Source organism: Hyperolius riggenbachi, chromosome 3, assembly GCF_040937935.1.
Source record: "Hyperolius riggenbachi isolate aHypRig1 chromosome 3, aHypRig1.pri, whole genome shotgun sequence".
In the NCBI taxonomy this organism is placed as follows: Eukaryota; Metazoa; Chordata; class Amphibia; order Anura; family Hyperoliidae; genus Hyperolius; species Hyperolius riggenbachi.
Window position 1 is genome coordinate 477,936,331 of NC_090648.1, and position 12,608 is coordinate 477,948,938.

General features: G+C 45.8%; 1 protein-coding gene across 5 annotated transcripts in view; it reads right to left on the minus strand.

Moving 5' to 3' along the window:
- Nucleotides 1-12,608, minus strand: part of PCDH1 (protocadherin 1) — a 352,375-nt gene that overhangs the window by 112,308 nt on the left and 227,459 nt on the right. For all 5 annotated transcript variants that reach the window (XM_068278113.1, XM_068278110.1, XM_068278109.1 and 2 more), the window contains exon 4: nucleotides 10,226-10,445. In XM_068278113.1, the coding sequence (XP_068134214.1) occupies nucleotides 10,226-10,445 (220 nt within the window). The remainder of the gene's footprint in view (nucleotides 1-10,225; nucleotides 10,446-12,608) is intronic.

The window sequence follows — 12,608 nt, forward strand, 5'->3', positions numbered from 1 at the left end:
CTTGTAGTTGCAGCTCTGGTGCTTTGAGTCAACTGATCAAACACATCACATCTTGGGAGGAGTGTGGCAGTGAGCTGGTTTGGGACAGAGAATGAGAGGGGTGTGGCAGTGTGCTGGATCGGGGACAGGGAGTGGGAGGCATGTGGCAGTGTGCTGGATCAAGGCAGGGAATGGGAGGGGTGTGGCAGTGTGCTGGATCAGGGCAGGGAAGGAGAGGAGAATGAGGGGTGTGGCAGTGTACTGGATCAGTGCAGGGAACGGGGGGGGGGGGGAGATTGGGAGGGGCATAGCAGTGCATTAGATCAAGGCAGGGAATTAGAGGAGAGTAGGAGGGGTGTGGCAGTGCACTATATCGGGACAGAGAATGGGAGGGGTGTGGCAGTGCGCTGGATTGGGCAGCGAATGAGAGGAGAATGGGAAGGGTGTGGCAGTGCGCTGGATTGGGCAGCGAATGAGAGGAGAATGGGAGGGGTGTGGCAGTGCGCTGGATTGGGCAGCGAATGAGAGGAGAATGGGAGGGGTGTGGCAGTGTGCTGGATCGGGGCAGCGAATGAGAGGAGAATGGGAGGGGTGTGGCGGTGTGCTGGATCGGGGCAGGGAATGGGAGGGGTGTGGGGAAAAGGAGCAAGGGGATCCAAAAAAATACAAGACAGTGCGGCTAGGTGTAGGACTATACCTGCACGGAGAGTTGCATTGTACTTTTAACATTGCATGCCTACCCCAAATTAAAGCTAAAACATGGTTCCAGTATCCCTTCAACAGCTTAATGTGCCCATTAACTGTACAATCTCCCGAAACATCCACCGTACACTCAATGGGGTACCGTTAATGGTGTAGATCGATGACAAAATATCATTCAATTTATCGTTCCATCGAGCCAAATTTACAAACTATTATTTTAGATCCTTTTCCCTTCCTTAGCGATAGTTTCTAATCGACGGCAGTGACCAAATCAGACGGCCAATCGTTCTGGAAATTGTATAGTTAATGGGCACTGAGCCTCTGCTCTTTCTATCCACAAACATCAGGGGATCGTGGGCACAGAATCAATCATTTATATTTCTTTGCTCTCGGCAAGCAATGGAGGCCAATAGGTCTTGTATACGTAATAAAATAAATGCCCAGGATAAGCATTTATAGTTTAATTACAAACCGCAGCACAACACCAACAACAAACCTATGTTGGCTAAATTTACTGGCTGTTGCTCCAACCAAGCGAAGTGTTTACAGACAGTGGCAGGCAAATTATTTTTATCAGTCTGTGGTTAATATAACTAATCCTTAGTTAACAATTTCTAGCTGCATAGCTAAATCCTGCTAATCTCCGGCATAAAGAGGGGATTAGCGCGGGATCTCCTGTGCGATCTCCCCAAGGCACGCTACTTTTAATTGGGGTGTGGGGTCTCCGAGGGTCTGGCCTAGAGGGTCCCTCATTAACAACCTGCCTAAGTGAAAGTGATACAACGACTGCCTTTTTGTGATAAAACACGGTTATTTTGGAATAAAACAAATTGAAAAATACTTAGAGAACATACAGTATACCCCAATACACACAAACATATTTATATATATATCCTCTATAATAAAACCTGTGTCCTTGCGTCACGCTATCCCTGTGTAGCTGGGTCCGTGCTTTTCGCTACTGCGAATGTGCGCAGCACGGACTCAGCCTCACAGAGACAGGAGGATGGGGCCAGGGATCTGGGTGAGCATGTGAGTGGGTGGCCGGGTTTGCACGCGTACGTGTGCAGCGGGTGTGCGTGCGTGCACAGTAACATGCGGCGGGGGCAGCGAGAAACACAGACCTAGAGCCCGTTTTCAGAGGACCTTACAATCTAATCCCTCCCATAATCATAGTATAATGTCCTACCATGTTAACTATAAAGTATTTATATAGCACTGACATCTTCTGCAGCACTGTACAGAGTACATAGTCACATAACTCACTATCCTCAGAGGAGCTCACACTCTAATAATCCTACCATAGTCATAGTCTAATGTTTACCGTATTACTATGTATTTGTATAGTGCTAACATCTTCTGCAGCACTTTACAGAGTACATAGTCATGTCACTGACTGTCCTCAGAGGAGATCACAATCTAATCCTACCACAGTCATAGTCTAATGCCATACCATATTATTATTATGTATTTATATAGCGCTGACATCTCCTGCAGCACATTACAGATCACATAGTCATGTCACCGACTGTCCTCAGAGATCACAATCTAATTCCTGCCATAGTCATAGTACAATGTCTGGCTGACTATACTGTGTGTGGGGGGTGGATCTGGCTGCCTATATCACATGTGTGTGTATGGGGAGATTTTCTTGCTAGCTATACTGTCAGGACCATCTGGCTACCTGTGGCTGGATAGTATACTGGTTAAAGTGGACCCAAATTAAAAATACAAGAGTTCAGAAATAAAATCTACGGTATTTTCTAAATTATAATAATAAATAGCATCCTTTTTTCAGCTGCATGATGACAAATATAAATTATTTTACATTTATTGGAGAAACCCCTCCCTTCCTTTCAAATTGCCGGGACAGAATCCGGCAAACTGGTGGAGTAGGAGGTGTCCTGCAAAGGAGGAATTGCTAATGGCTGCCACCTGTATAACCCTAGTTATGGAAAGAGAAGGGTGAAAAGCAGGCACTGAAATGCTCATAGGCTTGAAGGAGTGTTTATTTATGATGTGGTGCAACTAAATATTTTGAATTAAAAAAATGTTTGGTTTGGGTCTGCTTTAAGGGCTTTGACACAGATGATAGAGAGGAGCTGCAGTACATGGATTTAACACATGGAAGAGGGGGCTGCACATGGAATGGGAGGGGCGCGCGCTGCCACACCTGGAAGGGGAGCATTCTTGGCCTAGTGGCAGTCAGGGAAATTTTTTGAGCACCGACGATTTTCCGCCCTATGAGCACCTGTGCAATGATTCCCTATTAGAGAGTGTTCATATCTGAGCGGTTCGATTCCGAACCGCTCGTTAAAGCGCTGCCTGTACCATTTTCTGAGCGTTTTGGCTCAATGGCAGAGATCGGGAAATCCCTAAGTGCTTAGAAAAGCGCTTTGTATAGCGATTTCCCGAGTGCTTGCGATTTTAAAACGCTTGTGATTTAGGAATGCGAACAAGGCCTAAAAGTATAAATCCGGCCTTGCGTCCCTATACCCGGTGGGGGCGTATTTTTTTCCGACACTCGCCCTGGGAGGAAATTCACCTAGAAACTGCTGCGCTCCCAACCCTCATCCCATGAGAGACTGCACCGTGCGTATGGCGAAGTCACAGTGGCGATGTGGTGAGGACCTGTGGCCATTCTGACAACCAGCAGGCCTCATTTCTTCCACCATAATATGACTATTTATAGAATGTGACTTGATCTAGAACAATTCAAGGCATCCACAGATCAGCCATTCTCCATGTGCAGAAATGCATGAGAAAAATCCAGAAGACGGGACAATAAAAGGGATAATTGTTCTTGCTATTTAAAGTGCGCACACAAAGGAGAGGCACTGTCTACAGAACAGTCACTAGACTACAGGGGCCAGCTGGAGTGTATAAAACAGGCACACTGTGGCCTCTGCAGAAGCCGACCAGCCATGTCCTCGCAATGCAGCCTTTATGAAGCTACAGCAATACTCAGAAAGGTCAGGTCAACCTATACGCCGGCCATACATCAACTAGAGACTCGTCCGCTGTGTTCCTTCCATCCGATGCCACTGGCTGAGGCTACAGAGCGCCAAATAGTTCCATTTCAGAAGCTATCATATGAGCCTGGTTAGCATGAGTTCTATACATTAATGTGGTTAGCGGCTGAGCCTTAAAGGACCACTATCACCAAAATCATAAAGTTTAAAATACATGTAAAACACATACAAATAATAAGCATGTTTCTTCCAGAGTAAAATGAGCCATAAATGACGGTATTTTTCTCCTATGTTGCGGTCACTTACAGTAGGTAGTAGAAATCTGACAGAACCAACAGGTTTTGGACTAGCCCATCTCCTCATTCACAGGTTTGATTTTTATTTTCAAAAGCACTTAGTTGAAGAAAAACTGAACAAGAATTGAACTTCATCCCAATCCGTAGCGGATACCCCCTTTCCCATGAGAAATCTTTTCCTTTTTCACAAACTGATCACCAGGGGGCTCTGTATGGCTGATATTGTGGTGAAACCCCTCCCACAGTGTGATGTCAGGACCATGGTCCTGACATCACACTATGGGAGCCTTCTTGCATTGTGGGAAATTACAGCTGTTTCCAACTGCCAAATAAAGAAGCAACAACTCCTTCCACTGTAATCACCTGCCACCATTAAAAATGTCACCATGTCATGAATGTCAGAATGTAAATCAAGGAGAGGAAAGATTTTACAATGGGCAAACACTGACTAAATCATTTATACATAATTATTGTAAAAATTAATTACTTTTTTTTATTATATTATATTTACTGGAGTTCCTCTTTAATGTCAGTTGCTCCGTCCAAATGCCAAAAAAAAAGTGTGCAGCGTGCAGGGGGCCAACCTGCATCTTTGTATAGAGCCTTTTCAGGGAATGTCTTTATATAGAATAAAAGCCTTGCTGAGACTCTCCCATGAAGAAATGGGCTAGTCCAAAACCTGTAAGTTCTGTCAAATTTCTACTACCTACTGTAAGTGACAGTAACATAGGAGAAAAGTAATTTATAGCTCATTGTACAGTACTCTGGAAAAAAAAAAACATACTCCTTATTTGTATATGTTTACAGAGCAGGATCATCCACCAGGCAAACCTAGGCAGGTGCTTGGGGCCCAGTGGGTGTTAAGGAGCCCACTTGTTACCTTCTTCGACATCTCTCCACTTCAGCTTACCAAATGGACCACAAGGTGGCCCAAAACTCTTACCTTGCCTAAGATCTCATTACATCTTAATCCATCTCTGGATAGTGGTCCTTAAAATGGACCACTACCGCATCAATAGCAAAATGTAAAAAGTGTATGAATATATATAAATGTAGGTTTCCCCCAGAGCAGAGTAAAAATGGGTTATCAATTACTTTTTTTCTATGTCGCCTACAGTAATCAGTAAAAGTCTAACAGATCTGGAATTAGTTCATCTCCTCATGGGGGATTCTTAGGGATTTCTTTGTTTTCAAAAATTCTTAGTGCTCGGCAGTTGACAAAATAATGCGCAGGTGATTTGGGAAACAGTCTAGCATCTGTTTATAGATCTTTTCCAAGAAGTGTTTTTTTTTTTTTTTAAAGAATGAGAGAAATGCGGAGAATCCCTCATGAGGAGATGAAGTGATAACCATTTCTCAGATTGTTCCGAATTACTGCTTACTGTAAGATACAGCAACGGAGTAGAAAATTAATTTACAGCTCATTTTACTCTGGGACAAATGTACATCTTATATGTATACATTTTTTCGTGATAATGGTTCTTTAAAGGGACCCCAAGCAGACGCTTAAAATGGAAATCTGCACTTTCCTGGGGATTCCTTTGAGTCCGCCAGGAGAAAAGCGCAATATAAATGTTATTTGTCTTGTATCTTCCTCCGTAGCCTGTGAGGTTCCTCTGTGTCCTCTGGGCCCCTCCGTGGTCCCGCCGGCGCCCTCGTTAGCCTGGCGACTTTGGGCGAAGTCGTCGTGCAACTGCACATGCATGGCCCATCCGTGCACCTGGCTCAATCACACGCGCTTCGATGTAAGCATCCTGCGCATTTCAGTTTTTCAAGAACCGCGCCTGCGCAGGATGCTTACAGCAGCGCTTGTGATCAAACCGAATGTGGGGATGGGCCGCGCATCCGCAGTTGCGCATGACTTTTCTCAAAGTCGGCAGGCTCAAGGTGAACCAAAGGACATTGAGAAACCTCGTGGACTACGGGGGGGGGGGGGGGGGGTTGAAGGAAGCCCCAGGAAAGTGCAGATTTTCATTTTAAAGAGACTCCGTAACAAAAATTGCATCCTGTTTTTTATCATCCTACAAGTTCCAAAAGCTATTCTAATGTGTTCTGGCTTACTGCAGCACTTTCTACTATCACAGTCTCTAATAAATCAATGTATCTTTTCCCTGTCAGACTTGTCGGCCTGTGTCTGGAAGGCTGCCAAGTTCTTCAGTGTTGTGGTTCTGCTATGAACTCCCCCTTCCAGGCCCCTCTATGCACACTGCCTGTGTATTATTTAGATTAGGGCAGCTTCTCTCTTCTCTCTTATCTTTTACATGCTGGATAAATCGTCCTCTGAGCTGGCTGGGCTTTCACATACTGATGAATTACAGACAAGGGCAAAGCTGTTTGCAGGAAGAAACGAGCAGCCTGAAACTTCAGTGCATGAGAACTGCAGGGGGAAAGAAACACACAAATGATCTCTTGAGATTAAAAAGGACGGCTGTATACAGCCTGCTTGTATATGGATGTATTTTCTATGTGTGGACATACTGTACATCAACCTACTTCCTGTTTTGGTGGCCATTTTGTTTGTTAATAAACAAACTTTTTAAAACTGTTTTTAACCACTTTTAATGCAGCGAGGAGTGGCGAAATTGTGACAGAGGGGAATAGGAGATGTCCCCTAACGCACTAGTAGGTTTACTTTTGTGCAATTTTAACAATACAGATTCTCTTTAAGGGTCTGCTTAGGGTCCCTTTTAACGCAATTCACGGAGCGGCACCGTTGGCAGAGACGGTGCAATTCTGAGAGCAGTAAAACTATACAGAATGGTAATCTATCACAATGAAGGGCTGAATGCACCTGTGCGCTGTGAAGCACTTTAGAAGTGCGATTTATTACACCTAAGCCGCGTTACAAATCAGACATCATTAGTTACAGGTTCAGTTGATCCAGGAACCTGAAGGAAATGTGAAAGCTTATTACCTGCGCTGTAATTAAACCTTAACTCCAGGCACAAAACATTCCCTAGTCCTCGGTGGCAGAGCTGCCTTTATCTGTACTTAAGCTTCTTAGGCCCGCTACACATCTGCAATAATGATGGCCAGAAATGTTCACTCTTGATGGCTTTGGGTGACGTTACACAGTACATACAAAGTGCTCGGATACCGGTGGAGTAGCGTGTTCTTCCTATGGAGGGGGCAGAAGGAGCAGTGGGAAATAATAGCGGTCTGTGGCAGAGTGGGGTCATCCATCAGGCAACCTAGGCAGGTGCTTGGGGCCCAGTGGGCATCAAGGGGCCCTCCTGCCACCTTCTTTGACCTCTCTCCACTTCTGCTTACTAAAAGGACCACAAGTGGGTCTCAAATCTACTCTTAGAGACTCTGTACTAAACAAAAAAAACAAAAAAATAAGTGTTCCCTTGGGGGTCCTTACCTCAGGAGGGGAAGCCTCAGAGTCCCAATCTCTGTAGCTGCAGGCAGTCCAGCACTGGCTCCCCCGAAGCGTCCCACAATCCTCCCCTGACAAGCCTGTTGTGGCTCTCAGCACGGAAATTGACGTAAATAGCCGATTTCTGTCGGGTCTGCTCTACTGCGCAGGTGCAGGAGACTTGCCCCTGCGCAGCAGAGCGGGCCGACAGCGATCGGCTATTTCCACCTATCTCCGAGCGAAGAGCAGATACTGCGCCTGCGCTGGAGCCGGGAAGGTATTTACATCCCTGCTGTCTGGAGGGGCACAGCGAGACCGCCGTGGGACACAGGAGGATGGGAGAAGCCTAGATAGGATCCGGACTCTTGCCCCACTCGAGGTGAGTACCCCCCAGGGGAACTTTTTTTTAGATATAAGTTTTCTTGGGGAGGTTTTCCAACATACACTGAAAAGGCAATGTCAAGTTGGAGGTCATCGGGAGCACACTATGGAAAGGCATCCACAAGGATGGTTTTGGGTGACCCAAGTTGAAAGGTTGTACAGGGGTGTAACTGGAGGGGGCCCAGAGCTGTAAGTACTACTTAATTCCCTCTGATAAAGGTATTCAGTCAGGGGCGTGGCTAGGAACCTAGGAGATATGGGGCACTTTTTGGCACTCCAGACGAAAGATGGACGTGGTCATGCACAGGAATTAAGAAAAAATGCAGCATATCACAGTGTCACTTAAACATAACTAGGCTGGCTGGTCTGGCTTGCTGCTCGGCATGCTAGCTAGATGCCAGTTTATCTAGCAGTCCCCCCCAAAGCATTCCCTGACCTTCTAGTGGACCCCTCCCACCACAACTCCCTGCATGCTCCCAAAGAAAGAAGCACAGCTCCCTGCATGCCCCCATAAATGCATCCCAGCGCCTAGCATGGCATCACAGCACCCAATATGTCCACATAGAGGCACCATAGCACACATAATACTCCCTATAGCTGTGTGCTGTGGTGCCATTCTGGGTGCTATGGTGCCATTTTGGGCGCTATGGTGCCTCTAAGGGACACGCTGGGTGCCTTAGTGCCATATTGGGTGCTGCGTATTGCCATGCTGGGTGCTGTGGTGCTTCTGTGGGGCATGCTGGGTACTGTGTGGTGCCTTTACCCTGCCTGGGGGACATCCGGGGCACTTCAGAATAGATCCGGGGCACGTGCCACTGATCTTTGGGGCTAGCAACGCCCCTGGGTTCAGTCTTCAGAGCAGGGTTTTTTTGCGGCCATACTTGCTATAGGTGTGAAGATTACGATATCCACACATGCTTTATGACCACTGCAAGATGGCCCCTGGGCTGTGAGGGTCACCAAGTGTAGGCAAGGGAAACTGTGTGAACATGTAGGTGCGTAACTACAAATCATGCCCCCCAATGTGTACAAGATCTTTATTAGCTGATGACCAGTAAAATACCTACAATGTACCTCTTCATAAGCCCCTATGCTGGCCATTTCTGTAGCACGGGCTCTCAGAGCTTCAGGCTGTCATCTCAGACAATTCTGTCTACGCTTCGCCCTTTTGCAGCTTCTAAATTCTAATAAATCTGAGCGGATGCAAATCTTCATAGCTTGGAACTGGACCAATCAATTCAGCAGCTGCCAAATGTGATTGGTCCGTTTCCAAGGTGTGTACATTTAGTATAAACTTTGCAACAGTTTGGAACGCTTAACATCTCACTGACTATCCTTGCTATCTCTTTGCACTCTCTGCCTGCTCCCTCATCACCCAATTCGTATGAAGCCAGGATAGGCTGTAAGCAGGGAGGCGTGGCTTTAGCTTACAAGTAAATCGCTATCTTTTCCTGCAGCCCATGTGACCACAGGGGGAGTGTCTAAAGAGATCGGAAAATTACATTTTAAAAATGTTTAAACAAACCATAGCGGGTGTGTACATCAGGTAAACAACTTGTGGTGTGGTTGGTCATCTTGTGCGGTTGGTCGTGCATTAAGTTGGATGTGTGTATGAGCCTTTAAACTTTACGAAAACGTCTCTGAACTCCAATCACAACAGTACTGAGGCCAGGGCTGAAAACTGCTGAGGAAGGTTTAACCTGGCGGACAAAGATGTTCCCTCTATGCAGTGGCGTGTTAAGCGGGTGCGGAAATGTCACGCACCGGGTGTCACCATGGAAGGGGTGATATCCAGGCAGAAGAGATCGAGGCACCTGCTATGGGGCCCATTAACATTGGGGAGTCTGGGGACGTTGGGGGGGGGGGGGGAGCATCATTCCTGGGCCCTCCTGTGTCTCCATGCAGAGTAGAGCACATCGGTGCAGAGTCGCGAACAGAAGAAAACTTGGGTCAACACTCACCTACTCGCAGCTTGCTGCGTCCGGTCTCCATGGTTACAGGGTATCACATGACTTATCAGGACGTGCCAGGGTGCAATATGCTGGCATGTCCTGACGACGTCTCACGTGACTCCCTCTGGCCACAAAGAACAACACAGTAAGCAGCGAGTAGGTGAGTGTTAACTCTCAGTTTTCTTCCTTTCACGACACTGCAGGTACCACTGGGGTCGCCATGTGGAGGGGGTACCACTAGCATGCCAATGCCTCTGATTATTTGTAAATAATCAGCACTGGGTGTCAAATATCCTTGGTACGCCACTGCTTCTACGTAACTCTAACAAATGGGTGCGCAGGATATCAGATCTCCCCAAAATGCTTGCTTTTGCTGTGCAGGTAGCGGTTTACATACCTCCGAAGCTGTAGAGTGCCGATGTGCTTGAAATCATAGATACATAATAAGCGCTATATGTGTTGGAAAATGTGCACACTTGAAGTGAAATGCTACAGACATAGCCACAAAGCAGGCGGGCCTGGTGATGGTGCAACACTGGACAGCGTGACTGAGAGGCCCTGTGTTTCCCCCGTCAAGCTTCTTACCAGTTTCAGGGTGTTCCATCTCACCGATGCTGCCGTCAGGGGTGGTCCTCTCATAGTGGTCTTCCGGCAGAGCCAGGGGCCCTATTCTCGGCCCGGAGGAAGACTTGCTGCTTGGGGTCTCCGATTCCTCTAGGCCGCTGTCATAGTAACTGTGCTGGGAGGGGTCCTGGATATCAGGTGCCTGATTGGATGTAGAAAAAGTCACTCGGCGATGAGGTAACTATGGAAGAGACAAAAAAGAGGGAATTATTAGAAATGGAGGCAATAACCCATCAATATCACAGCATATGTATTTAAAGGGAACCAAATACTTTTTTTTCCTGCAGTTTGTCCTGGTTTCTAATAGCTATAGGAGTTGCCATTTTTCCTTCCCCTTCTAGCTGCTCATTATTTATCTGGGGAAGGTGTGAAGATAGCATCTGTGACTCCTCTAAACTTTTTGAAGCACAGTGTCCAGTATCCCCACCCCTCCTCCTTGCTAAACAAAGCTTATGTTTGTTCTCTGCTAATGTGTGCAATAACATAATTACATCAGTCCTTATCTACCTGAAACCCCTGTGGTCGGGTAGGGCGTGGCAGTAGGATAATAAAGGCCTCTGCTAAACTTTTAAATTTAAAAAGAAGTGGTAAAATTTGAAGGCTTTTTTTAATAATGAGCCATGTTATTGGCATGCATGTTTAATGTGCCATTGAGATGACATGGGTGCTAAAAATGGCGCTTGGTTCACTTTAAATGACCACTATGATGAAAAACTAAGATTTAAAATGCATATGTACACACACACACACACACACACACACACACACACACACACACACACACACACACACACACAAAGTATACAAGTCTTGAAGTAAAATGCACTGTAAATTACTTTTTTCCTATGTTGCTGTCACTTGCATTGCGGAACTATTAAAATTACACCAATAGGTTTTTGACTAGAACATCTTCTTGCAGGGGGATTCGCAAGGTTTCCATTATAAGGCAAGGGGTTCACAACCAATGGTATTAATAATACTCACATTGATGGTTACATAGGAAAAAAATTAATAGTGCATTGTATGCCCTCTTACATGTATGTGTACACATGTATTTTAAATACTACATGTTTAACATAGAATTTGACTATTATTATTATGCGCTTGCGTAGCATTGACATCTTCCACAAAACACTTTACAGAGTACGCAGTCATGTCACTGTCCTCAGAGGAACTCAAAAACGAATCCTACCATATTATTATTATTATTATTATTATTATTATTATTATGTTTTAATATAGCAATGACATCTTCCGCAACACTTTACAGAGTACATATTACTGTCACTCACTGCTCCTTACATTCGCTAGATTCTCAAAAGAGGTGGTCGTTTAACTTATAAGGGTTTAGTTCAATATTTTAATATGCCCCCCTCCACCTCCCCTCGAATTGGAACGATCGCACAGCACCTGACAATTTACACCGCACGTTATAGGTGCAGTAAGCCCCCCCCCCCCCCCCAAAAAAAAACCTAGGTAGCCAGGTACAGTTGCCCCCAGTATAGGTAGGTAGCCAGGTACAATTGCCCCCAGTATAGGTTAGCTAGGTACAGTTGCCCCCAGTATAGGTAGGTAGCCAGGTACAATTGCCCCCAGTATAGGTTAGCCAGGTACAGTTGCCCCCAGTATAGGTAGGTAGCCAGGTACAATTGCCCCCAGTATAGGTTAGCCAGGTACAGTTGCCTCCAGTATAGGTTAGCCATGTACAGTTGCCCCCAGTGTAGGTTAGCCAGGCACTCTCTTCACTTCCTGTTTCTGCCTGGTGCTGCCCCCAGTTCTGCCGCCTGAGGAAGTCGCCTATCTTGGCATCATGGGTGGACCGGCCTGCCTGCGCCCTTTTTACCTGATTCGGTGATTTCTTGGAGTGAGCCGGTCAAATGCCAATATTTTGCTAGAGTTTATAAAACAAAGCTAAAATCCATATCCCAAGCATACCGCATTACTGATCAGAGCAGCATTGTAGCCACACAAACTGCACTAACCCCTTCATGCGAAAGCTCCTCGCGTCTCATACGCATGAATTTACAGCCTACGATCTGCCAGAAAGCACACACAGTAATACATAAACACCGCAATTACCGCTTTGTATGAACTGGAGTATCAAATAAACTCTATCATTTTTCCTTCATAGCTGTACAAGTCACATAGGCCCTATTTCTTTGCCATTATAACAATTCATATCATTAAATGCTATTTACAGAGCACACAATGAGCAAAATGTTTGCAACTGAAAACCAACTCTCCATATGCATGGCAACCGTTCCTTGACAACGCGAAAACATGAATGCTGCAAACAATACTGTCAAATAATTGCATGGTTATGATGTTGACGTATGTATCCAAG